At 42.1% G+C, this 27,507-nt stretch overlaps 1 protein-coding gene across 1 annotated transcript in view; it reads right to left on the bottom strand.

Annotated features, from left to right (window-relative positions):
- FAT4 (FAT atypical cadherin 4) overlaps positions 1-27,507 on the bottom strand; it is a 120,246-nt gene that overhangs the window by 5,096 nt on the left and 87,643 nt on the right. Inside the window, exons 8-16 of the mRNA XM_059470900.1 lie at positions 26,774-27,024; positions 20,067-24,416; positions 14,937-15,041; positions 13,074-13,381; positions 8,939-9,024; positions 7,737-7,916; positions 6,603-6,727; positions 5,311-5,516; positions 452-713 (exon numbers count right to left, since the gene is read on the bottom strand). Coding sequence (XP_059326883.1) covers positions 452-713; positions 5,311-5,516; positions 6,603-6,727; positions 7,737-7,916; positions 8,939-9,024; positions 13,074-13,381; positions 14,937-15,041; positions 20,067-24,416; positions 26,774-27,024 — 5,873 coding nt within the window. The remainder of the gene's footprint in view (positions 1-451; positions 714-5,310; positions 5,517-6,602; positions 6,728-7,736; positions 7,917-8,938; positions 9,025-13,073; positions 13,382-14,936; positions 15,042-20,066; positions 24,417-26,773; positions 27,025-27,507) is intronic.

Below are 27,507 nucleotides of genomic sequence, written 5' to 3' on the forward strand. Positions count from 1 at the left end.
TGTCCTTGCTCAGAAATAACTCCTATTTTTCATTTGACAGCAGGATAAAGCAGCAGGACCTTGAAGTTGCAGAAAATATTATAATCATATAAATAACAGGGTAAATCCTGTGGTACTTATAAAATCCCTACAAAGTTTTTGTTTAGCATTTTTGCCCAAATGAAAGATTTGCCTTGATTTTCTAGGTTATGATTCAGGTGAAGAATACATCTTTTCTTCTCCATAGGGGTAACAAAAATACAGCAATTGAGGTACAGACAAGCAACTCCCCTGTCTCAAAAAAGCCCTGCAGATGGAGCGTCTGCCTGTGGAAACAAGAAGCCTGCAGTGTGTACTAAAGGAACAAAATCTGTAATCCTTACTCATTCAATTTGCATTTTTTCTGGCAAAGGATGGATGTATGCTAATTACTAATAAAGAATTACAGTACTTGGGGAGAAAAAAAAATTACCTGCAGCTGTGCTCTTGAAAGGCTGGCTGGACGGAATTCCTCCCAGAGAAATGGTGAGGACGTTGAGGCCACCAAAGTCCTGGGTGGCATGGAGGATGTCCCGGCTGTGGGTCCTGTCCACCGACAGGATGGTGGCAGAGCCGTTCTTCTCCAGGAGCACCGAGTGCCACTGGCCATCTGCAGCATACACCTCAGGGATGTTCCTCTCCACCTTGCCAGCAACTCCAGCATCAGATATGTAGTGCACCTTCCCACCTTTGATCTGCTCAGAAGAACACGACACGTAATTTTAAAATGGTGTCGCATAACACGCACACATAACCCCTCTGATGTATACTCACAGCTACAGTAACACGTGGCTTTGGTGTAATAGAAAGCTGGGGTGGGTATATTTTTCCCCAAATAACTGCTTTGTACTAAAAAAGCATTAATTATTTACCATTAAAAATTTGGCCAGAATTAAATACACCACATTGTAGAAACTTCAGCAGAAAATGGGTATCTTAGAGCTGCCACCCATTCAACCCCTGGCTAATCCTACTGAGCAGCCAGCTATAGGTCATGCGCATGACACACATTTCAACCAGAGAAAGAATATTTCTTTCTCCTTCTTCAAGGCAAGTGTGGAAAATGCTTAGCAGAGTGAACAGATGTTGTCCTCGCCCAAGAAAATTGCATCCAGTTTTTATTACGACACAGTAGGAATGCATAAGGCATGGCAGGGCTTGAGCAAGAGCCCCATTTCATATCTGCTTTTTCTGCTAATTGGTATTTTGCAGGAAACTTTTGTGGTATTTCAGAAAGCTTTCTGAAGAGCTGCAAAGCGCGTGATTTTGTGAGAATTTTCAAGTAGTGCTTTCTTGAGCAAACCGCTTTAAAACTTGTGAACAGCCAGGGAAAAACGGAAGAATACTATGGCTTTTTCTCTTAATAATGATGCCTCACAATTCTACCGAATCGTGAGATGTGGGATTTCAAACCTCTTACCATGATCCCAAAATGAGATCAGTGCAAATTCTGCACTTAAGATGCAGGAGCTTAAAAAGAATCCCCAACATCCAGCCCTGCCAGTTTCTCAGATATTGCATGAATTTGCGTATGCTGGCTGACCTCCTAGGGGCGTACAGAGCTGCGCAGACTCACAGAGGATGGCTCTGGGACTCGCTGCAAGTTTCCTTTGGTGCTCTGTACTTTTGGTCACATATTCCTGCATGCTTGGTCACACATATTGAATGGAACAGCTCCTCTCTGTCCCAGCTCAGCCAGCCTGAGATCCGTACCCCACGCGTGCGGGACGTGCGCAGGCAGAGTCCAGGAAAGGTCACAACCCCAGGTTTGCTGGAAGCTCTCAAAGCCTTGCTTCCTTTGTTCCAGGAAAAATAAGGTTCACCTGGGAAGAACTGTGAGATGACACACTGGCTACAAGAATGCTGCTCTCCTTTCCAGAAACTGTTAAATGTTCTGGATTTGCTTCTCCGGTGATGCAAGCTGAGGACTTTGTTCAGACACTCCAGCTTTAATAAGGCTCTAAGACCACGCTCATGTCTTGGCAGCTGCCTGAATGAATGCATCTAGCACGTTTTCCATTTGGATGGAGGACACAAGAATGGTTAATATGAGCATCCACTTCATTTTCAAAGGCAGTAATTTAGACTACTTGAAAATGTATTGTTTGATAAGGCTCACCTCACAGACAGGATGCTTTTGTTACTGATAAAACACAAGTGGCATATGTCTAAACTATCACACAGCCCAAGGAAAATCCCACTGTTACAAATGCAGATTGTCAAAACATATTAAACACCATTTCTCACAATAACTTATAAAAAGCTTGACTGAGCTGAATGTATACATATATTTATGTCTGCAACCTGTATTGGCTTGTTATGTCTTATTCTGTCTTTTATGCCCTATAAAAACAGTGCCTTGTATTTTAGTTTTTATGCAAAGAGAAAGGGATACACCATGCCAGACAATACTCTCCAAACTTAAGGGGAGACTGAGCACAGAAGTAAAATTTTTAATTTTACCTTAGAAAAGGTCTGTAGAATTATTTACCTGTCAACAACGGATATTTTCTATTATAATTCATGATTCTTTAACCTTATTTCTATATCTTTAAAATTACATGTGACTAATGCTAAAAGACTCATAAATAACATACTAGGGGCATTTGGAAAAGAAAATTTCCAGAGACAAGACTGGTCCATGACTGCTTCAACTAGGAAAAGATATGGAATGGTGCCTTGAAGCACAACATGTTTCTAAATTTGAAACCAAGGCTGAAGTTGACAGCACTGAGTAACACAAATTTCTGGGTTTTATTTAAATGGCTGAGTGAATGACAAGTAGAATGTAATGAAAAGAATGAACCACTAAAGCAAGCATATTCCTAACTACAGGGCTGATTCTAGTTTACTCCAAGTCTCATTTGCTGAAAAAATTGGGTTTTGTCTTAAAACTAGCTCTTGAATGGGAGTTCATTTAAAAGGGTTATGATCTGTCTAGTTCCTATAACATGACATATGCACAGAACCACGGAATGGTTTGCATTGGAAGTGACCCTAAAGATCATCCAGTACCAATCCCTCTGCCATGGACAAGACACTTTTCTCTATCCCAGGTTGCTCAGAGACCCATCCAACCTGGCCTTGAGCACTTCTAGGGATGGGGCAGCCACAATTTCTTTGGGCAACCCATGCCAGTGCCTAACCACCCCTCACACAGGAGTATTTTAGCTGAAATAGGTAGAATGTAATCCAATCTCTACCCATACAATTCAGAGATTGTAGAGCTCTGTTTATGTTAATTTAATCTGACTGCAGATGAGATTTCTAGATAAAGCAGGACAAGACAGGCAATTTCACCTTTAACCCGCTCTATTTATCCCATTACCTCTAACTGAATTACTTGCAACGTGCACTTGTAGGAAAATAAGCTGTGACAAAGAGCACTAGTAATAAGGAATGCCCCACTCTCTTTGTTGTAGTGGATTTTGGAGGAAGCATTTTCCAACTGAATTTGACAATTATTTAATGTAATCTGGAAACACTTGCCTCTTTCCTGGATTGAGGATCCCTTTAAATGATAAAGTCCCCTCCTGGGTTCTTAGCTGGGAGTTTACATCCATCATTTAGTGAACCAACTGCTCACAATCTCAGTGGGTCTGATTTATTACCACTTCTCTAGTTTTACCCCAATCCCAGCCACACCAAAACCAATTAGCTACAAGAGGAAAAATGTGAAGGCATGGAAGTAGCCACAGGACTCTCAGTTTTTCCCTAGCATGGTTTAATATTAAAAACACATGGCAGGTTTTCTATGAATGCTAATACTTTGGATAACAGGCATATTAAAAGACACAAAAATCAAGTTATAAAATTGTCTGTTCTGAAGACTGACAAGAATTTTCAAGACAGGTCCCTAAAGCCCAACTTCTGCACCAGGAGTAGATGGAGATGACATGGAGACTTTTGCTGGGTTGGCTACATTGGCATCTCAGGCTACCACTGAAGGGAATACTCATGGTGACACCTACTCTGGGAATGAGGAGCAGTGCAGAGGCCATACTGCACTAGCTACAGTTAAATTACTTCAGTTTTACTAACTAGCATTATCTGAGAACTGCCTGGCAACCGGCACGGCTCTCCTTCCTCAAACTTCAGCATCTGGTCCTAGGCAAACCTCTGCTCTCTTCCCCTGCACAGCTGGGGCTGGGACTTGACACCCTCTGCTTGCTCGTACAACTTCACCAATATTAACAATAACAAGAGTGTTTGCATAAACACAGTGCCAGTGCTTCAGCCAGGAAAGGCAACTCTCTCTCTTCTTTTTTAATAAAGCAAATTCTGCTAGGGGGGAGAAAAAGGTTTTTTCTCTCCAGAAGTCAAAAATAATGAGATCTTATCTGCTAATATGAGCTAGGCAGAAACTTCCTATGAAATGATGTGGTAAAAGTATATGCCAGGGAAGTAGTGCAGACTTGCTTCTTAAATGCAGCCGGTGTGTCAGGAAAGCTTCTGAGCAGGCAGGTGGAGGATATCCACGGGGCTGAAGCTTAGAAAGTGTGAATTTCTGTATGAATTTCTCTAAAAGTCAGGGAAAAAAAAGTTGGAAAGCCTTGCAGCAGTCAAGGAAACTTGGAGCTTACACCAACCCAATAAAGGGGCTTGCCAACATCACTGCTGTACTCATTTAGAGTTATGAGTAAATGGACTGAGTCACCGCCAGGAACCAAACCATCGCTTTCTCCTGAGAAAGGTAACTTCAGCAGCAATAAGCTCTTTGAGGGAAAAAAAACCAGCAAAAAAGCCCCAAAACAGTGTGGCATTTGAAGCACTAATTCAGCTATGTATGCCAAAATAATTTGATATTGACATTGGTCTGTGAGTAACCTCATGAATTTGAGTTATCCCTCACTTCCTAGTTTGATAAGCTTGAGCCATGTTGGTAGGAATTAATGAAAACTTTTTGGCAATCCTTTGCTAGCTTAAGGAGGGTCTGGGTTCAAGGCTCAAAAAAATCAGAAGATAAAAGGCCAATAACAAAATTATTTGTTCTGTAAAGTGTAATGATGATAATAACCATGGCAATGAGCACCGTTCTCGTCGCCTTAAAACAGTCACTATTTGGAGTCTAGACAGAACTGATTAGATATAAAACCATCAAGATCTTCTGATACCTTGGCAAATAGGAAGGGAATTGTTGAGACGATGAATGACACTGGAGCAGTGCCTAGTCTCAGCTAAAGACCTAATATTTCATAAAGGAAACAGAAAGAGTAATGGAAAATCTCGATTTTGATCGCTGCACACGAGGCAGCCCAACCAAACCAAACCGGTCCTTAGGTGCAATCTCACCTTCAGGGTGGTGAAGTTGCTGCTCTCCTGGACGTGGAGCAGGACGCCGCTCTCGCTCCTCGTCATGAACTTCACCTCCAGGCGCTCCACGCCCGGCCGGCTGCCAGCCCCCAGCCTCAGCAGGTAGTCCCGCTTCTTGTTGGGGCTCATGTGGTAGTCGAGCCGGCCCTTGCCTTCCAGGGACAGGGCTGTGTCAGCTGTGATATCTGGGACAAGCACAGGGAAGCGTTGAGCACACAGCCCCAGCCATCGGAGCAGAGATAAAGGTCAGAGCGGGTCAAGGGCAGGGGGCAGCAGGAGTGAATGGCAACTGCAGCCCCTCTATTCTTTGGCTTCCACCAGAATGTGTGCTTGAGAGTGGGAGTGTGCGAGTAATTTACTGCTGCTATCAGTCAATAGTAAATTAAAACTCGCTAGGGAACAAGTGAGGGAGTAGGGAAAAAAAATTTGGCTCTCAGAACTGTAATTCCTTCCCAGGGATGTTACTGTTTCCATTACTGCATCGGGGTTTCATGATATATTGAACTCTAAGCTCTTCAGGGCAGAGATAATGACTTTCTATTTGTTATGGCATAAAAAAAAAGTGAATAAAAAAGGCAGAGCATTGACTACCAAATGCTGTTAAAATTATGGCTAAATTCTTTTGTAAACTGGTGCAATAAAAGCATATAAATCAGCTAAACAATAATGGGACATGTAAAAAAACAAAGCCCAGTCATTATACTACAACTACACAGAAATAAATCACTTTGCTCTCCTGAACAATCCCATAATGATTTACAGGGCTACTCCTATGAGAGTTAATCACCCCCGAGTGTAAACGCCTTGTTTTCATTTACATTTACAATATTTTCTTGCATATAATCCACAGTCAATTTGATGAAAAGGACTTTAGTCTGGAGAAGCCGTAAGCACATGAACTCACTCTTTACGTGAAGGGGTTTTTGCTTACCCTCTTGCCTCCCCATAGCAGGCAAATCCCTCCTATGGGATCCCTTTATTTTAGTTACAGATTATATGTTATTGGGAAGCAGGAGTTTAAATGAGTGCAAGTTACCTGAAATGTGATATACAGACCAGAAAACATTATGTATTCAGGTTGTTGTCATTTTTAGCCCATGAAAGGGCAACAGTCCATTGTGGACTTTTAAACTACTTAAGAGGCAATGTGCTGCTTGTTTTCATTATTTCATAAAATTCATTATCACATGGCCCTGAAACCCCTTAACAGCCTTTGGTTGAGCCACAGTCAGGTGTATGTTAAAGACATTTAGACATAAAGACATCCTTACATTTTTCACAGTGCCTTCCTGTCAGTCCATCCTTGCAGAGACACTGCTGCCACGACCACTGATCGACACAAGTGCCACCGTGCTGGCAGGGGCTGGTTGTGCAAGCTCCTTCCAGCCTGGGACACCTGAAAGAAACCAGAAAAGCAGATGCTGAAAAAGGTGCACACAAATAAGCAGAGCAAATGCGCTGGGAATTATCATCTGTTTAAATGGTACTCCCTTTTCTTCCCCTCAGAGATGCTAAAGTGGCTCTTCCCCCCATCCCTGGAAGTGTCCAAGGCCAGGTTGGATGGCTCAGAGCAACCTGGTCTAGCAGAAGCCCCATGGCAGGATCATTGGAACTGGATAATCTTTAGGTCCCTTCCAATCCAAACCATTCTGTAATTCTAAGGACCTCGGTAGACAGCTCAAGTTTCTAAGCAGATCCCAATTTTCAGCATCAATTTATAGCAGTCTTACAAAAGAGGAAGGAATTCAGAGACAGCCAAACTACTACTATCTGTGATGCAAGAGAGAAGAAACCTTTTCAGGCTTTTTTTCATGCTGCAGACTGCCAGGGTCTTTGTATTACAATGAACAGTGCAAACACGGGGGTTGAGAGAGCAAGTGTGAACGAAGAAATCTGGATGGAAGACTGACATTATTGCTGCAACTGTGACTTCAAATACTGAGATGGAAAAAACAATAGAATGGGATAATTCATCATTTCTGAAAGAGCACTCAGAGGATATGAGGGAAATTCTGTGATACTTGAGAGGCAAAGTGAGAGAACAGACATGGTGGATTAAGAGGAAATAAAAGGGAGTAGAGGGCTAGCAAACAGTATGAATACAGTCAAAACCAGGTGGAATTTATAAAGAAATCCAAGAACAAGGGCGACTCAATTTCAGCCCACAAAGCTACTTGAATTATCACTAACAATAGAAATGTAATGATGCTGCTTTTGTTTTTAAGACTCTGTAATCTTTAGTGAACCTTAAATCCAAATTCACTTCCTTCCTACTTTTTACAGTGGGTTCTACAGTCTTTTTCTCCTAACAAGAAATATCTGTTGGTGTCTGAATGGAGTAGCATTCATGCTAGTTTCCTTTATTGCAAACGGGGTCCATTTGATCCCATATATAGCAGACGTACTGATCTAGGATTCCTTGGGCTGCCAAAGCCTGGCTGGGCTCCAGGGGACGTCCATTGACTGCAAACTCCATTATGCAGCCCACAAAATCATGGCTTTCCACCTGTCCTCTCCTCTGAAGGATGGGCTCTATGGACCTGATGCCACCAACAGTAACTCGATTTGGTTGTACATCGAGAGTCCTGTGAAAGAGAAAAATGACTAATCAGTACCAGGCATCAGGATGGTGATGACAGCACAGGAACTGCAACCATCACTTACAGCCTGTGGCTAAAATTCCTCTTCTCAAAATGGTATATCACATTTAGAAGGGGACACAGAGATTAACATCACTTGAACTAACAGTTATAGTGGGCACGACTCTAAATTCACACTCAGTTTGCATGTCAAAATTTCTATTCACTGGACTGAGCAGTGTGCTTCAGATCACAACAAATAAGGTTTTTTACCCAACTATAATTGAGATTGTAGATGATACTTAAACAGCAGGAAGATGGACTCATTGTTTTACAAAGATGTAACACATCTGCTAGCAGGGAAACCCTGTGTGGCAGGAAACATTGTGATTATTTTAAGAAATTAGCCAAAGTGATTGGATTAAAGTTACTATTATCTCCAAAAATTTGAGCCCAAGACTACTGAGCTAGTTACAGTAAACACCAGAAATAAAGTTTGATTTCTTTACTGGACACTGTTTATGAACTCAAAACTAACAGAAAACACCTGAAAACAATGTCAAAGTAATTACTGTTAATATTTTTGTAATGACAGCACTAATCAAGTGATTTTATTTCCTATGTCTTTATGAACAATGAGAGGTGCAGTTTAAATAAATACATGACCCCAAATCATTAGGCAATAGATGTTATCCCCATTTGTACCACAGTGCAAATTATTCATGGCCATGCATTTCCTGACTGCCACCAGAGCCTGGGGACAGACATGGTGTAGAGAACTGGGGATTTCTGAGCAAACTCCTTGTTATGATCCAGTTCCATGCAGAAATATAGCCTGACCTAGCAAGCAGCAACACACACAGAAAATTTAATTTGCTTCCGCAAAGATGGAAGAAAATGACTCTTGGGAGCCTTATCATTATTCCAACTTTCTCTGACTTTACAGGGAGATTTCTTCTTAACTTATTTAAAAAAAAAAACTCCCACCCAAACCCCAAGCTAACCCCAAAAAATTAAACAATATTTACCAGTCAGTGGAAACAGCAACGTTGCTAACAGTGCAGTAGCCTGGCTCCTGGTCCTCAGAGCAGGAATCCACCGTCAGGGATGCTGCCTGCAAAAGGCACACACACAAACATGCTGAGTGTTACAAGGCTTTAGTCCCCAACTACATGAATTATTTATGTTTAGGTGTATTATATCAAGGACTTGGCCACAAAGGAGCACTTGTATGTCATGATGTCACTTGGGATTGCAGAATGCTCCAGAGGCACTGCTCAGCTCCACACCCTGCCAGCACAGTGTGGACACCACCAAGGTGTCACAGAGAGGGGAGTCAATTATCTCCTTCATACAAACATGGAGTTAAACACCAATTTTTCACATTTGGGCAGGGTTTCTTTCATATTTGTTTGCTTTACTCCTGGACACTGAAGTTACTTTGGCTCATACCACACTCCTGACATGGTTCAGATAATGTCAGCAAAAAGCTGCCCCTTCCAATCACAAAGGGAGTTCCTTCAGGGGCTTTACTATGATATTAAACATATTGGAATTGATAAAAAGCATGTTACAAAAGCTGGGAGTACATACATTGAGATTACCAGTTTAAAAAAATGACCCTGGGATTAGAAACACTGAGATTACTAGTTAAAAATAATAACCAACCACTCAATAAAACTCAAAAAGTAACCAAATGGACCTGCTTAAGGTAACCCCTTGACTAAGAGGTCATGAGGGATCTCAACTTTGAAAATGGAGGAGCATCTGGACACCTAGAGTGGGACTAAGCTGATGTTTAGAGAAGTACCAGGCGTTACCACTACTCACAGCAGTCTTGCTCTTTAATTATTGTTATTATTATTAGTATTTTTACCCCCAAGCCATCAAGTCCTAGACAACACTGTTGCCTCAGCCTGGTCTGGTGGAAGGTGTCTGTGCCCACGACAGGGGGGTTGGAACCAAAGGATCTTTAAGGTTCTTTCCAACCCAAACCATTCTGTGATTCTGAGACTACCCATCTAACTTATTTACACTAAAGTTACTCATGGTCCTTCTATTTGTAATCTATAAAAGTCTAACCAAAGCTGTCACTAAAATCATGAAACAACTCCTGCTGATTTGAAAAGGAGTTTTTATTTTATTCCTTATTTAGCAAAGAATTGTCCCCACAGTGATTTATTAATAACAGATGCGCTGAAAAAAAGAAACCCCAACCAACCCTGAAGGTTAGTTATTCCTTAAAACAAATTTTCAGAAAAATAAACATAATCTCCACGCTGTACATCTCCTCATGTTTCAGCTAGATGTGTGGTAGAGTTTTACCGCAAATTTAAATCAAATGCCACCTTTAAAAACGCCTGGGTTTATATTTTGATTTAGATTGCTTTATGGGAGCTGAGCAAGCAGCACTGGCTATCAGTATATCATTACTCTGCAGAGACTTTTTTCTACTGCCTGCAAATAAGTTTGGTAACAACAGCCTGTTGAAATCCCCACAGATTGGCCAGGCTAGCTCCAAATACATGCTACAAGCTGACACACTGCATTGACCAAATAAATTCAGAGCTCTTAGCCCTAAATCATGCCCTACAGTAAATTAAATTGTTCGATCTGCTATTTTTAATGGAAGCTTATCTTGAATTTCTTTCCATACAAATGAGCAAAGTGCTTCTCCCAAGAAATGTCAGTCTGCAGTTCCAAAGCAGATTATAGCCTTGTGTAAATGAAACAATTCAGAGAAAGAATAATAAGCTGGATGCTCTGTATGCCACCACATGCATGCATATTTTTCCTTCAGAACATCAACAACAAAAACTGAAATGAGTTTTTTTGTTCTTAGCTCAATCAGCATAATCTCCCTAACTTACATTGCTATGTGCTCTGCAAGCCAAGCTCCAGCCCCAGCTGAAGGGCTGGATATTTGAGAATATATTTTACTTGGAACAGAGTTCATACAATTTATTTTCTAATGTTAGTCAAATGTTCCTGCTTGTTACTTAAGCATTACTCTACAGTTACCTTGCCACATTATGAGCCTTTCTATCCTGTCACTTTGCAATAGCTCAGGACTGACAACTTAATGATTTTACCAGTTTCCGATAAAATCCCACTGTGCTGTAGGAAATGACAGATTTGGAATCCTAAAGGGGGCCTATTTTATACAGTTTTGGACACATGGGAGACATTTTTCCTGCAGCAGAAATATCTAAGACAAAGGCGATTCTCTTCATGTGCTGTTTGTAAACAGCTGACATTACTGAATAGGTTTAAACATTAAAAACAAACAAAAAAAATCATACAAAGGTATAGGTTGTCTTAAATATTTGCTTTTAGCCTGAAGCATTCATGGCTGAAATTTCTATAAATAGCCCTTTTTATGTTCTCTCTTCTTCTATAGTCTTCTGGCACACTGACAAGTAAAACATTTTCTTTCTCTGTTTTTTCTTTCTTCAGTATACTTCATTTATTTGTTGCAACTTTTACTCTGTGTCTTTATACTTTGCCATTTACATCTCATTAATGGAAGTAACATTCTACTTTAGTTACTAAAATGGGAACCTGGTGCATGTCAAGATTAAAGTGCACCTTCAGGCTTCACCATTAGGAAGCTGTGATGTAAATTATTAAATTTGCAACCCAAATTGAATATCTGGTATTAAAGCACATTAAACCAAAGTCATTGCTCAACATCACAATTATCCTTCATCTTATTTGGATACATAAGTCATAAAAACACACAGATTGGATTTGCAAGTCCAGCTGAAGACTGGATTTCACAGAACCATAGAATCCTTAATGTTGGAAAAGATCTGCAAAAGTCTAACCACTAAGCCAGCACTGTCAAGGCCACCACTCAACCATGTCCCCAGGTGCCACATCTACACATCTTTTTAATACCTCCAGGGATGGTGACTCCACCACTTCCCTGGGCAGCCTTTTCCAGGCACTGACAGCCCTTTTGGGGAACAACTCTTTAGTAATATTCAATCTAAACCTCCCCTGCTGCAACTCGAGGCCATTTCCTCTTCTCCTGCTGCTTGTAGCTTGGGAGAAGAGAGCAAGACCCAGAATAAATTGAGATAACAGGTATTGCACTACAAATGGAAATGGAGTTAAGGGCTCAAGAGCAAGGACTAGAAGGGAGCCACACTGGGTAGAAGAATTTACTGCTTTTATTCCCTCCATCACTTCCACCTTGACACAGACAAACCAAAATGGGGAACACCACTGTATATTACTGCTCTATGACTTTAATTCCAAACATGAATTCCACGTATGCTGGCCATGTCTGCCTGAAAAGGGAACTGTTGGGCAATAGTTACTGATTATGGATGGCAAATAGATTTGGTTTCATTTCTAGCTCAAATACTGTGGAGTCAAAAAACTTGGCTTGGATTCAAAGAGCATTTGGTTTATGTTCTGCTTTGGAAATATTATTAAAAATGAGAGAAGAGGAATAGAAAACATTTACTGGAGAAAAAAATGAAGGCAGGAGAGGGGTCAGAGTGCCAGGCATATGGTAATCAGTTGTCCCAGTTTTGGCAGAATTCCGCACCTCAGATGCATTCTGGGGGACAGAGAGAGAAGTAACTTCCCTCCTTCCTCTCAAAAAATTCTCTTGATGCAGAATGTAACCTTTTAACTCTTTACATGTATGCTACAGAGGAAAACCAGGCTCCTAGTCTGATGAGATTGGAAAATTCTCTGAATTAGCTCAAGGAGGTCATGGATGCCTAGAATTTTATGTCTGTCCATGTCTATTTTCTAGATTTTTGAGAAAAATTATTTTGAGGCTTTTTGCAATTACTGTGGTTAATTAGCATTCCCTGATAATCATCCCTGTAATCTACAGCAGTTAATTAGCCCCGTGCGTAGTTATCTATGTCATTAATTATTTCTGGCTCCCATTTTTCACATTGAGAGTTTGGGGGCACTTTGCACATGTTTTTTTCATTACACTTTATCATCATCACACTAAACAAACCACCACAGGGCTCTGAGTCAGTTTGAGTGAGGCAGAAATGAAGGAAGTTTTTCCCAAAGTTGGAGTTTCTGCTAGCAAACGCGACGTCGCTAATTTCACGTTCCTCTGAGTTCGCCTGGAAGCCAGAGCGATTTCACTGAATTCCCCTTAAAATCCCCATTTTTAGCACTCCTCACCATTCCAGCCCTGCGTGCGATGGCGGTGTGGAAGTGTCCATCAGACACCTTCTTGGCCGTGGTGAGCCTGTAGGTGCCGCTGCCCAGGTTGTAGGAGAACCTGAGCCGGCCTTCCGCGATCTCCAGCGCCAGGAACTCCGCCCGCTCCCCGGTCTGGTTGTCGTGGTTGTACAGCAGCAAGGCGCTGCCCTTGATGGTGGCAAACTTGATGTAGATGTAGTTGTTGTTGGGATCCAGGCTGGGGAACTCCATGTAGGACAGCTCCTCAAACCCGTAACTGTTGAGCTCGCAGTGATTCCCAAAAACACCTGAAAAAGGGAAAGCGAAGTCTGGAATCGTGGAGATTTTTCCTCACCGTGTGAAGCATGGATGTGCTCTCCACGTGGCTGTGGAACCCCTAACGTACAATTAAAATCACACAACCTACAGAGGAATGCTATTACCCACAGCTGGGGGCTGAGGTACATTATATTTAAACTTAAAAACTGAATTAGAAAGGACAGATGCATCTATTGAAAAGCACTTTGTTGAGCTCTGTGGCTTCTTCAGAAAATGCCAAACCAAGCCAACTTGACAGCTCTGTCAGGACATGGCTGTTAATTATCATCAGGCATTTATTAATCCAGCTATGGAAATAAATGTGCAAGTTGAGTTTATTTTTCGCTCTGCGGCTGTTATCTGAACTGTTTCTCGCTGGGTGGTTCATTTTTTATACTTATTAAATAAGTATATGTGTGATTAAAATATTATGTCTCCTCATGTCAGTAAAAATTGATATTCATATTTTGGTGCATTCTACATACTTCTTTTCAGAGTTCTGTCACATAATTTCCCTTGATTTTTCTTTTACTGCATCAACAATGGGAAAAAAATTCCTGATTTAATTTATGAATATTTGTTACATTTACAATGGGAAATTAATTAACCCTGAGGAAATGTACAATAAAGGAAATAAAAGGGAATAGACAAATTATTCCACATGCTAATAGAAATACATATTCAGCATTAGTAACAAATGCATGTTGAGAACTATACTTTTGTGAGAGGGTTTTTCAGCCGCCTTGAAGCACTGTAGATGATTTCTGGACATTTCTGTTTTTCTTTTATTAATTTGTTACATTTACTTTCATACTTTTCCATATCAAAAATGGCAATTCTGGATTAATCTGCATTCAGAATCAATCCTGCTACAATCGTGTCACGATGCCTTAAAATATCCATGTTGTTCTATGTTTTTATTGGGTCCATTCCACAAACCAAATCTGGGATAATTAAATTCTAAAAATTATGAAACTATTTCGGCTCTACTATATGGTTCTCTGATGTAAAATACTGGTGTTATTTACAGTGGTCTTACTGTTCAGCTCCACTAAAAGGGCCTGTTATTCATTAGGAGAGCTTTGTTATCATCATACTTCCTCCTTCAGACTGAACTTTGGATATTCTGGGTGGGGAAGGTACTTCAGCCCTGATCCAGCTGTGTTTAAGTTTCATCTTTAGGAAGCCAATAGCCTTGATTTAAGTATTTCAAGCATCCATTCTTACTTTTGGACAGTTATCTCTATTTCTCTATCTGTTCAGAAATATTCTTTCTAATTTTTAGGCACTGAGTTGTTTGGCTGGGTCTTATGTTTTTCTATGAGAGATAAAGGACCTGCTACTAGGAATGACAAATATGTACTTGTAGTGACCACATCACTTTTTAATTTTCTTATGAAGAAAAATGAGTTACTTGAACCTCTAAATGCATGCATTTTTTCCAGATCTGGAGTAAATTTCAAGCCAGAAATTATTTATGCAGGTAAAAATAAATAGAAATATGAGTAGGGAAAGGGGAGATGAAGAGGAGAGAAGGATACTCACCAAAGGGACAGTGGCAGAAATACCCCTCCAGCCCACTTTGGCAGGACCCACCATTGAAACAGGGGTTGCACTCACAGTAGTTGACAGTGGAGTCACACGTTTTCCCTGTGAGGAGGGAACAAAAGCAATTTCCAGGTCAGACTGTTCAGGGAAATAGGAAAGTCAGGCTGGTGTTGTAGGTGATGAGATTATGAACCAATGCGGAACACATGGCCAGGAGATAGAGGATGCCAGGGACCAGCTCTGGGATGGAGAGAGGAATCACAGACAGGATGCTGGGCTGCTCCCAGCCCTGCCACAGGCATAATCTGTGGCCCAGAGAAAATAACTCAACTTTTCAAGCCTCTCATTGTGATCATAGGTACTGGTGGAATCTTGTTTTAATTGAATTATTTTATTAACTGGTGTCTATAAAAGAAAGATGATGCAATTAAAGGCAATGCTGAAATAAAGAACTGTAAAAATTAATCTTTTTTCCTCCCTGTTGAGTGCAATATACTCAGGAACGCAAAGGAGATAGAGACAGCCCTTGCTGGACCCTGCACAGGCAGGTCATGCTGAACAGAGGCTGCTATTGTACATTATAGGATTTTTCTTATTTTTCCTCATCAATTACAACCTCCTTCCTGACTTGGAGAGACCACAGTCCTCTGGAGCTAAAACAAGCTACCCTGGATACAGACCTTTTCTAAGCAGACATTGTCACATGTGGTAAATATTATTCCCCAGAGAACAAACTGAAATCACATAATTCATTTCAGCAAGGAAGGGAACCAAGAGAAAAAGTGAAGATTTTAACAGACACCAAATACAGACACATGTATTCTATGTATGAAGCTGAAATTTTCTTTGCATGGAAACATTAACTACAAAAATATTGGTCTTCATTTCTAAGGTTTTCAATGCTTGGCTTTGATGAGTTCAGCAACACTTCCACTACATTCCCACTCTTGGAACCTGTCTTCCTCTCAGCAGCAGTGCCAGCCTTCACTGCCTGTGCTCAGCAAAAACTTCAGAGTGTTGTTATGCTTGTCCTCCCTGTTTCACTGCAAAAACTCACAAAAGCAGCCATAGTCTCCCAGACTTCTCCTGAACTTTATCTCAGCCAGGCTGTATGCACAAAGCAAGGGCTGAGATTGTCTTAATGCTTCTTTCTGCATTGAAAATTAATTGTTTTACTTCTTACACCATATGTGTACGTTTAAGTTAAAAGTACAAAATGAGCTTGCACAGAGGGTGTCCATTCTTGCATGTCACATATATCTTGTAATTTTACATCTCCCAGGACAGGAATGCACCAATCCTTAGAGGTTGCTGGTGCAATTTAAAACTGTAGCAAGCCAGGACTTGGCTTTACAAACTTTGGAGTTTAACAGCTTGAGTCACCTAAGACTCAAGAAAACCTCTTGTTTTTCACCCCTGTTTTACTTTTTCTTTTGTTTAACCTACAGTTTGCAAGCAGCTCTTGCATGTGAGCAGCAGCTCCCCATGTGTGACTGCAAGCAGGGTGGAAATGGAGCGCTGGAGGATTCCTGCGGTTAATACGTCACTTGTAGATGCACCATAAATCCAGGAAACTTTTCCAGTGCCTGAATCTAATTATGCTTTGGGGGTATTTATTTATGTTTTATTCTCTAATGGGCATGACTGAAGGATGAGCTAACTTTTTATGTGAGATTTTGCTGTTTTCTTTGTTTTCAATTTATGGTCTGTAGTAGAGGTCTTTGACTCATGGAGGAGAGCACATAGGAGGAGTGAGACACATATGCTTAAAATAGCTCAGTGATGCTGCTCAGTTTTCACAAAAATCAAGTGCAGCTAAAAAGGCTTACTCAGATTTTTGCAGTTGAATCTAGCTAAATACTCTTCTCTTTCCCAACTAACATTAAAGCTGGTGCATTTGCTGAGTCAGCAAGAGAATATGGATATTTATTTCAGCTGCACTTACTTTAGGCCATGAATAACAGCATCCTCTTTATGCTTAACTGTTGTTTGAAGAGCTCTTGAAACCAATAGAGGCGTGTTTAAAATAACAGAATTATGGAATCATAGAACAGTTAGGGTTGGAAAGGGACTTAAAAACCACCTTGTTCCAACCCCCTATCAAGGACAGGGATATCTTCCATGAGACTAAGCTGCTCACAATCCCATCCAGATTGGTCTAGATGAAAACTGAATTTAGTTGAGTTTATAGGTCAATTCTAGGCTGAAATTCTGAAAGATGCAAGGTATTCATTTCTGCATCAGAAAAATCTTTTTCTGAAGACCGTGAAAATGAGAAATGAGGAGAATGTTGGATAATTGGTAACAGAGAGCATTCAACATTTATCATTCATCACCTCCAGCTGACACTATCACAGGCAGGGGCTTATGCAAAAATCTAAGTTCCTCAGACTTTTTTTTTTTGTTAATTAAAAAATGTAACAGGAACAGATACCAGCTGAATGTTCTTCAGTTAAGATTTCAGCTGATTTGGGAGTTTTAGTTTTTGTGGTTCTCTGTGTCCATCTTTTAAAGTGGTTGTTCTAGCATTCTAATCTTGCATTTGAAACAACTTCACAACCATACATTCCTTCATATTAATGAATCCTGGAAAACAGGAAATGAAGGGTTCAAAGGAAGGGCAGGCAACTACTGTAAATCACCAAGCATATTCCCTCCAGAAAGTGATTATTTTAAAAACAAAACCTGTTCATCATTAAGAGATATAATTATAACAGATTGTTCAAAGCCTAATGATGTTGCTCTGAGGTAATCAGTCTTTATAATCCTATCCAGTGAAAAAAATGACATTACCTTTTGCAGCATGATGAAGTGAAATGCAGCTGACAAAACACAATAAATCAAGGAAAAGTAAGACTCTCAGTTTTCAGGTACACCATTATAAAGGTCTACAGCTCATGTACTCTAATTTACAGTGAACAGAGAGTCTGTCCCAGAAAGTTCTAATTTCTACTTGCATGCACTACCATGTAAATGTTATTTTTTTTTACCAGGCGTATAAATTCAATTATGAGACTGTATTTTCATTCCAGCATAGAGAAGCAAAACTATGTATATGGGGAACTGAATTAGAAATCCACTATTTTGGATGCCTCTGTTTTGTTGCTGTTGAGGCACTCAAGGCTTATATCCATGAAGAAACAGTTTAAGGCTTTATTTTTACATCTACTGTGGCTATCTTTAATCACATATGAATGCAAATTAAGAACTCAAGCAGCTGTGCTCTCTTTCTGTTGGCAGTATAATAATGACATAATAGCCTCTATGTCAAGCATTCTCAAACAATCAGTACACTGCATTTGTTTGCAGAACCTATTGAATATTTAATTTGAAAAATTTCAAATATGCTTTTGCAGACATAAAATGTCTAAATATACTGTGTGATAACTGTGATCTTATCTAATAAGCTCTGTTGATATTAAACTCCAAAGATATTTTGTCTTTTAATTACACTGGTGCTATTTGTTTTCTGTCTTGATCAATTAATCTCAGGACACTTTAATAACTCTTGATTCTGCAATGGACAACTGATTAAACAACATCTGACTCTCAAATAGAAATGTCTGCCACAGTGGCAGTCTATTTTAAGGTTATTTGTGTTGACAAGGAGTTTAAGAAAGCTTCTATCAGATGCCACATTTAATTCATGGCACGAAAGAAATCCAACACTTCAGACTTTAAGAGTCTCTCATCACATTCTCTTAGCAAAAATACTCTTTTTTTTTTTTTTTTAACTTGTCACACGCAGTGCTTGATTTTTAGCTGACATAAGGGTTGAGCATTAATATATGACTATAATACCAGAAGAAATCAGCTGGATGCTTCATAAGTGTTTCAAATTACAGTCTAGAGGCATACACTGTAGTTTGCTGCTAGAGTTAATGAAGTGTTTTGCTTCACTGCAGCAGCAAACACATGCCCATGTACTCTCTGGTGCTAATGTCCTCAAGAGTTACAGGGCATAGGTGCTCTACAATTATTTTGCCATGCTCCTGGCAAAACAATTTGATATGCTAATACAACATGAAATAAAATCCTGGATTAGTAACTTAATTAGAACTGCTTGTCAATTAACAGCAATTGCTCCTGACCTGAGGCTCAGGAGCACATTTGTGAGGTTCATGCAGAAGATCTCATCAGTGTCCTTGATACTGCACTGAATATGTATCTGCTGCTGCAGCTGTGATTTAAATTAAGTAATTAAACCTTTACTTTGAAATTAACTTCTCCTCATTTTCTCCCACACAGACCCATTTCACCCAAAGGAACAGAGGATCCCTGGATCCCTCTGTGGGTTACAGGTGAGCTGTGGTGGTGGCAAGTCCCACACCAGAATGGACAGAGCGGGGCTCAGCTGGGCTACCCTGGGGCTTCCTCAATGCAGAAATGCTCCTTAGAAAAGGCACTGAAAATCTTACCTAAATCTCCTCTAGTTAGATTTTTTTTTTACCTGATTTCTAAGAAAAGTGGCTATAAGCACTGGATAAAATTGCTCAGACCTTAAATATCCTACTCACAGCAAAAGCACAGATTAGTTTGCTTTACTGGGTTACAACGCTGCTGTGTTTCAATGTGTAATGAATATCAGAGAAAAAATACTCGGGGTAGAAATGCTGCAGACATTTCTGCGCTTAATGAAAAAAATAAATTACAAAGGAACAAAATACAGAACAGAGGGGTTGACCATTTTGCCTGAATTCTGTTTTTTTCCCATATTCTTCATCTGTTTTCTGTCCTGCAAGTAATTTGGGGCAGAGGCTGATTTTCTTGCTTGGCACACTTCTAGCAGACTTGAAATGCTCCCACAATATGCATAACAATAACATGTACAGCAAAATCATACTGAAGCATTGGAAATGGTTCTCACACACTTAAAAAAATTGAATAGCCCTTGCAAAAATCTTTCTGTTCTAATGCAAATCAGGTAAGTGAGATTTACCTTGGGAGAGAGCTAAAATAAAATAACATTGCAGGCACCTGGGTATTCTGAGCTTTCACACTATTAATACCTCATTTTGCATGATCTCTTCATCCAGGGGGATGCTTGTATTCAGCCAGTTTTGGGCTAAGAAGGCACTCTTGCCATCTTTTCTGGACTGTAAGGTACATAGAGGAGCAAACGCGTACCTGTGTACCCGGTTTTACAAACGCAGTTGAAGCTTCCTGGGAAGTTCTGGCAGGCAGCACCGTTCTTGCAGGGGTTGGAAAGGCACTCGTTGACGTCCCTCTCACAAGCCATGCCGGTGAAGCCCTCGGGGCAGCTGCAGGAGAAGCCCCCCACCAGGTTGTGGCAGGTGCCATCGTTGTGGCAGGGTGACGGGAGGCACTCGTCGATGTCGCTCTCGCACAGGCTCCCCTCGTAGCCCGGCAGGCACCGGCACACAAAGGGCCGCAGCGGCTCGTTGGCCACCACGATGACGGGGACGCTCTCGTGGGTCCTCAGGGTGGGGCTCACTGCCAGCCTCCTCAGGCAGCTCCCCCCGTTCTGGCAGGGGCTCTGCAGGCACCAGTCGTGGTCCACGGCCTCGACACGCACGCCGCTCTGGCGGAAGAGCACGTCCCTGATGCTCTCGAAGAAGGTGGCCACGCCGCTGGGGCTCACGTACTGGTTGTTGCCGCGCTTGACGGCCGCCATCAGGAAGGTGTGGTTGCTGTCCTCAGAGAGGCCGTAGAGCTGGACGGCCGTGCCCAGGCCCGTCAGCTGGGAGCTGGCGATGCGCAGGAAGGGCAGGTAATGGTTGGTGAGGAAGTCATGCGCGCTGTGGGCGCTGAGGCGGAGCAGGACGCTGTTGTCGATGGTGGCGTTGCTGAAGCCCGCAAAGAAGACGCGGACGCTGCTGGTGACGGCTCCGTGCAGCCCATCGTTGCTGAGGACACCCAGGTCAAACGTGCCATCTGTGGACCTCGCCTGTGAGTGCAGCTCACAGGTGCCCCCGGGAATGCTGAAAAGGCTGGTGACTCCTGAGGTGAGGGAGCACTGGAAGCTGTCCAGCACGTCTGGATCCTGCGGCTTTACGTTGCCCAAAATTCCACCTGGGAAGAGGTTGCCGTAATAATGAACAAAGATTTCTACTGTTCTGGGCTGCGACGGGTTGTCGTTTTGGTCTATTACCTTGATCTGCACAGTTCCTGTGGAAGACATCTGAGGAATGCCAGAGTCTCTGGTAATCACCGAGAGGTAGAAATCGCTGATTTGCTCCCTGTCAATCTCCCTTGTCGTTGTCAGGACTCCAGCAGTGCTGAGGCTGAAGTAGCTGGTGGCAGGGCCCGTGCTGAGCAAGTAATACGTGAAAGGGCCTTGGTTGGGAGGGAGATCGGGATCCGACGACTGCAGCGTCATCACCAGAGTTCCTGCGCGGTTGTTCTCCAGGACTTCTCCTTGGCTGGTGGACAAGGTAGGCCCGTTGTCATTGATGTCTTCCAAAGTTACCACCAGAGAGGCACTTCCTGTCGCGGATGGCGTTCCGGAATCGATGGCAAGCACAGAGAGGTTGTAGACAGGCAGTGTTTCTCGATCCAGCTCTGCAGTGACCGTCACCTGTCCCGTCTGTGGGTTGATGGAAAAGGCGCTGTTCTCGTTGCCAGACCCGATGAAATAGGAAAACCTGCTCCAGCTAGGGACAGAATCTGAATCAAAGGCACTGACGAACGTGACGTGGGTGCCTGGAGGAACACCCTCGCTGATCTGTATATTGTAGGCTCCCAAGGTAAAAACGGGAGGATCATTGGCATCCAGGATTGTGATATTAACAGTTACTTCATCTATATCTGCACCACGAATGCTCCCCAAATTTTTTGCAAGGATTTTCAAAGAGATTCGTTCTTCTTTTTCTCTGTCAAGAGGTCCTGAAACGTAGATCTGGCCGCTTTTCTCATCTACCTGGAAGCCCTTCTTTCTGCTGTTGCCAAAGATGAGGTAGTGGACTTCTCCATCAATGCCCATATCACGATCACTTGCAAAAACTTCACCTACAACAGTACCTTTGGGGGCTGCCTCTGAAACCTCAAAATAATAAAGCTTGGACACAAAACGAGGCACGTATTCATTTGTCCCTTCTAACTGGATGTTGACAGTAGCAAAGCTGCACCTCTCTTCATCTGGAACATTAAAAGCCTTTACTGTTAGATGGTAACTCTGTTTTGTTTCATAGTCTAGAAATCCCTGGGTGGTGATGGTTCCCGTGTTGGGGTCGATGACAAAGAGGTCACTGTCTGAGGACTGGATGGCATACGCAATCACAGCATTAGACCCAGAGTCAGCATCAGTGGCATTTAAACAAATAACAGTTGTGCCACTGGGGGCATTTTCCAGCACGGTGGGAAAGTACTCCTCAGGGCTGAATGCTGGGGAGTTGTCATTGACATCAATGACATTAACAGTGACACTGCAGTAGCCTGTTCGGGACACCCATCCTCCATCCGTGGCAGTAACAACCAGCTCGTGCTTTTGGTGTAACTCAAAATCAAGTGGTTTGGCTAGTGTCAGTGTACCAGTGGTGGTATTAATAGCAAAGACTCCACCTTCATTTCCAGAGGAAATATTGTAGCTGATTAATCCGTTCATGGCAGCATCTCTGTCCCGTGCTGAAACCGTCCTGACCACCGCTCCAACAGAGTAGCTCTCCGGGATAGTAACGCTCATGCGGCTCTGGGAAAACTCGGGTGTGTGGTAATTTTCTTCTGTCACTACTATTTCAACAGCTACCTCGGATGAGAGTGGGGGATTACCCTTGTCCTTGGCTTTCACTTTAAACAGGAAGTTTTTGTTCAAATCAGCCATTAGTGAAGATGACACAGAAATCCAGCCTGTACTCCTGTCCAGTCTGAATTTATTAGTTTTGCTCTCATCAGAGATGAAGTACTCCACTTCAGAATTCAAGCCAAAGTCCTTGTCATCCACCGCAGTAACTTTAATCAAATTTGTGCCAACCCTCACATTCTTAGTGACAGGAGTGAAATATTTAGGGGCGAGGAAGAGCGGTGCGTTGTCATTGCTGTCTACCACGTTTATGGTGACGGTGGTCTCACTCACCAACGGGGGACTGCCCCGGTCTGACGATGTCACTATGAAGCTGTGCCTGTTGATGTTGACATTGCTGGAACCGCTGGAGTTTTGGTACCTTAAGTACTGCTTGTTGAAAATCTCTCCCGTGGTCGCATTAATGCGGAAAAACTCGGACTGGGATTTTATGAAGTAGAAGACTTGACCATTGGACCCTTCATCTGGATCAGTGGCTGAAACCTGGGTGACCTTTAGCCCAATCCCAGGAAGCTCAGGACACTCCAGGTAATAGGATGGTTTTGTAAATCGTGGGGCATTGTCATTGACATCCGTGACAAATATGGTGACATCTGTGCTCACTGTCCACCCTGAGTCATGTGCAGAGACCCTGATCCTGTAGCGGTCAGTGTCCTCCCTGTTCAGTGGTCTGTTGATGGTGATGTCCCCAGTGCTGGGATTTATGGTGAACGGGAGACTCGTATCCCTTATGGAGTACCTGCTGACTGCATTCACCCCAATGTCCTCATCTGATGTTGTGACTCGTGTTACTGTAAAACCCAGAGGAGCATTTTCAGGCACAGAAGCACTGAATATCTGTGAAAACCTCGGAGCGTTGTCATTTTCATCTAAAATATTAATGATAACTTTGACAGTCGTGCTCTTGAGCGGAGTGCCTTTATCTGAAGCTTTTATGGTTAGCGTGTACTGAGACAGTTTCTCCCTGTCCAAGGGCCGGACGCTTCTGATCTCACCAGTGGCTCGATTGATACTGAAACTGTTTTCGGTATTGCCCTCAATTATTTCATAATTGAGCTGTCCATTCAGACCACTGTCCCTGTCAACAGCAGCCACAGTCAGTATCTTCCGTGGGGACAGGTTCTCTGCTATTTCTGCAATGAAGGGATCTTGCTCAAACTCCGGCACGTTGTCGTTGACGTCAATCACCGATACTTCCAATTTCTTGTAGGAGGAAAAGGGGGGAAAGCCCGTGTCTCTGGCCTCAATCCACACCACATACTTCTGCACGGCCTCGAAATCTAAAGCCCGCCCGACAGAAAGCTGTCCCGTCACCTGGTCCACCAGGAAGGTGCTGCCCACGTTACCACTGGCAATGTAGTAGGACAAGGAGCCTCCTCTGGCTGAAGACCCAGAGATGGTGGTGACAAGTGTCCCAACTGCTTGGTTTTCGGGGAACGTGAAGGTCTCCTGCTCTGCCTGAACGCGAGGAAATTGGGCTTTGTCCACAAACCTCACGGTGACAGTGGTAGAGTCTGTCTTGGGGTACCGGCCGCCATCCCTCACGTGAACAGAAATGGTGACTTCGGACTCTCCCGCCAGTGGTTTTGCAGCCAGGATTGCCCCCCTTGCTGGATCAATGTGGAACTTCTCAGAGTTCTTCCCCACGAGGGAATAATGGAGCTCGGCGTTGGAGCCGGCATCTGCATCGGTGACAGTCACCGCAAACACGAATGAGCCTGAAATGGAGAACAAAGCTAGGTCAGTCCTTTAATGAATGCACTCACTGTGAGAAACTCATGCCAGCCTTTCAGTCTGAAGCACATCCTGGAGCAGCATGCTCCTCCTCACACTGCCCTGAAAATGAACTGCTTTTGTCACAAAAAAGTGAGTTCATCAAGGGGCAGGTGGGTCTGTGAGTCCACAAGACATGCATGGAGCCAAAAAATGTTGAGTTGAAAAACAGGACACTGCATTTAGAGAGATGGACACACAGATCTCAGAAACTGGGAAACAGACCGGCAGCCTTTGGAGGGCTGGCATCCTGCTTCTAGAACATTCCCACAGTAAAAACCATAAACCCAGTAAGACTGAACGCTATTTTGATTTTTAAAATTACTCTTAGCCTGTTTATCCACGAAAAACTTCATGAAAAACCCTGGAATTCAAGGACTATTAAGGTTACATAAGTGAACAGGCAGCATCCACGGATATTTACCCTACACCACTGTCCCTTGAAATCCCTTCTCTTCCTGCTCCCCAGGTGCTCCTTCTTTCTCTCCTCTAGTCCCTTACTTCTAATTTTCTAAGAGTATTCCAAGGATAGGAACTAAGAAGACTGCATTTTTAAAAACACGTTGGTAAAATAGGAATACAAAACTACTGCACACTAGTACAATAACATGATTACACTCAGACTTTTCAGGTCTTTTGAATTTATGTTTCACATTAAGCTTGACTGTATGTGCACCATTTGTATTACCCTCTACATTTGCACACTTGCAAGGAGAACCCAGGGTGTTCTTCCTCACCAGATATTACAGATCTAAAGCGTGATATGCCTTTCAAATTTGACACTGTCCAACCAATTTGCAGAACACTGTTGATGTTTTACTCTTACTAAAATTTAGAAAACACCCAGTTTTGTATAAAAATCATGCTGTTTTCAACCTCTTAAGGGAAAATCATTTAGAGGCAGGAATGACTTTGACAGCATCCCTTAAAACTATACTTCATGTCACTATTTGTCATGTGCAGTGATTTGTACTCCAGGAGCAGGAATATTTAGACAAGAACAGTATTCAAACCCTTGTGAGAAATGGGACAGGAAGAAATGAAGATTTCTTTTGTGCTTCAGTTATTCAAAAATATTAATATTATTACAAGTTCCTCTTTTTAAACTTGATTAAAAAATACCAAAAAGAAAAGGAAGTTGTAAATAAGAAAAGTGGATACATCCCTAGGTTTTTGCTAAGTTTAAAATAGAGTAAACACAGCTTACGTTTCTAGTTATAAAAGATTTCATACAAAAAGCACCCAAAAAGATATTACCAGAAAACATCAGTTCAACCTATGTGTACCCCTTGTGAAAAAAATTTGAAGAAACATCCCAAAAACAACCAGGCAAAGGCACTAGTCTGATTACATGATGTTTCACCAATGCAATAATAAAACAATTTCATAATGTTGTTCTGGAAACAGAGAAGAATTGTAAACAAATTCATTCTTCCATAAAAAGGAGAAGTATTTGCAATTGTTTAAAATTAAGAGACAAAATCCGAGACATGGAAATAATCTTTTCTTTTTCTGTTAAAAGAAAATTTGTTTTGCAAACCATTTGTCATGGAATCCTCTCTGTAGGCATCACATATCCATGTATGTGTGTGTATGTGAAAACATGGAACATGAGCTGAACCAGAAATTAACTCCTGTGTTGAGTGAAGTAACTTTAATTTGGGTGTAGGCTCAAAGGAAGATTGCTGCTTGATTACTTTTATTTTATTTTACTTCACCACTTGGCTCAAGGAAAGGCAACATAATTAACATCTGACATAGACACAGCATTTTTGGAAGAGGCTGTCAAATCCTGTTTAGGAATTGCTCAGAGGAGACTTTCAGAAATAAAAACAGGCCATTGTCTTCAAAATAATAACTTTTTGAGTGGGTGATCATTTACAATATATGTACTTTATGTAACTACACAAACATAATTGAATTTGGATGGGAGGAACCCAATAGAAAAAACCTGCTAAACTGTGGATGGTAACTTGAGGTTTGTTATTCCTCATTCCCATGCAGCACAAAGACAATCCCAGGAAAAGAGCTGCAGAGAAACATCTCAGAAACATTTCTGTGGCACAGCTGAGCATTTCATTAAGATGTTGCCCAGAGAAGCCATGAATTCCTGAATCCCTGAAATCCCCGCATTCAGAATCCCTGAAAGTGTTCGAGGCCAGGCTGAGTGGGAACTTGGAGCAACCTGATGTAGAGGAAGATGTCCCTGCCCATGACAAGTGGGTTACTACTAGATGATGTTTAAGGTCCCTTCCATCCCAAACACTCCATGATTCCCTGTCTATGGAGGTGCCAGGGTTACCTGAAGCGGTGGGCGACGGCACGTGGGTGACGTAGGGGTGGTGCTGGAACCTGGGCGGGTTGTCGTTCACGTCAGCCACGGCAACCAGCACGCTGGTGGAGCTGGACAGAGCCCTGGGGAAGCCCCCGTCACTGGCCACCACCACCAGGGTGTAGTTCTGCCTCGCCTCCCGGTCCAGGAGAGCGCTGGTGATGATCTGGCCCGTGGAAGGGTTGATGGTGAATTGGGAATTGCCGCCCCTAAGCCTGTAGCTGTTGGAGAGGAAAAGCAAGGGAGAAAAATTGGATTAGTATTTCAAAAGGCAGCCTGCTGCATTAATAACCATTTTCTATACTCTTCAGACCACCACACTGAGGGGTATCAACACATTTTCATCTGACTCTCCATCTGTCCTCACTGTTTTGACTTTTTCAAATTTCAAGGCCTGTCATAATCACATTTCTGGGGATTTCCAAGCATAGCTGTTTAACACAAATTTCCAACACGAGCTGACTGAGCCTTTGGATATTTGAAAGATACCACTGGACATACTCTCAAAACTGCCTACTGGAGGCATCCTCTAGTGCTGATTTCCCTGGGCTAATGCATTAACTATTACACCAAAAGGCTCATGTACCTCTTAAATGAACCTGCAGAATATAGTTAGAAAATACAAAAGTATTTTTGAAATAAAACGATGACAGCTTTACAAAATAAAATGAACATTTAATATCCATATTGTTTCCTGATACTTA

The sequence above is a fragment of the Ammospiza nelsoni genome, chromosome 4 (genome assembly GCF_027579445.1).
Source record: "Ammospiza nelsoni isolate bAmmNel1 chromosome 4, bAmmNel1.pri, whole genome shotgun sequence".
NCBI classification, from domain to species: domain Eukaryota; kingdom Metazoa; phylum Chordata; class Aves; order Passeriformes; family Passerellidae; genus Ammospiza; species Ammospiza nelsoni.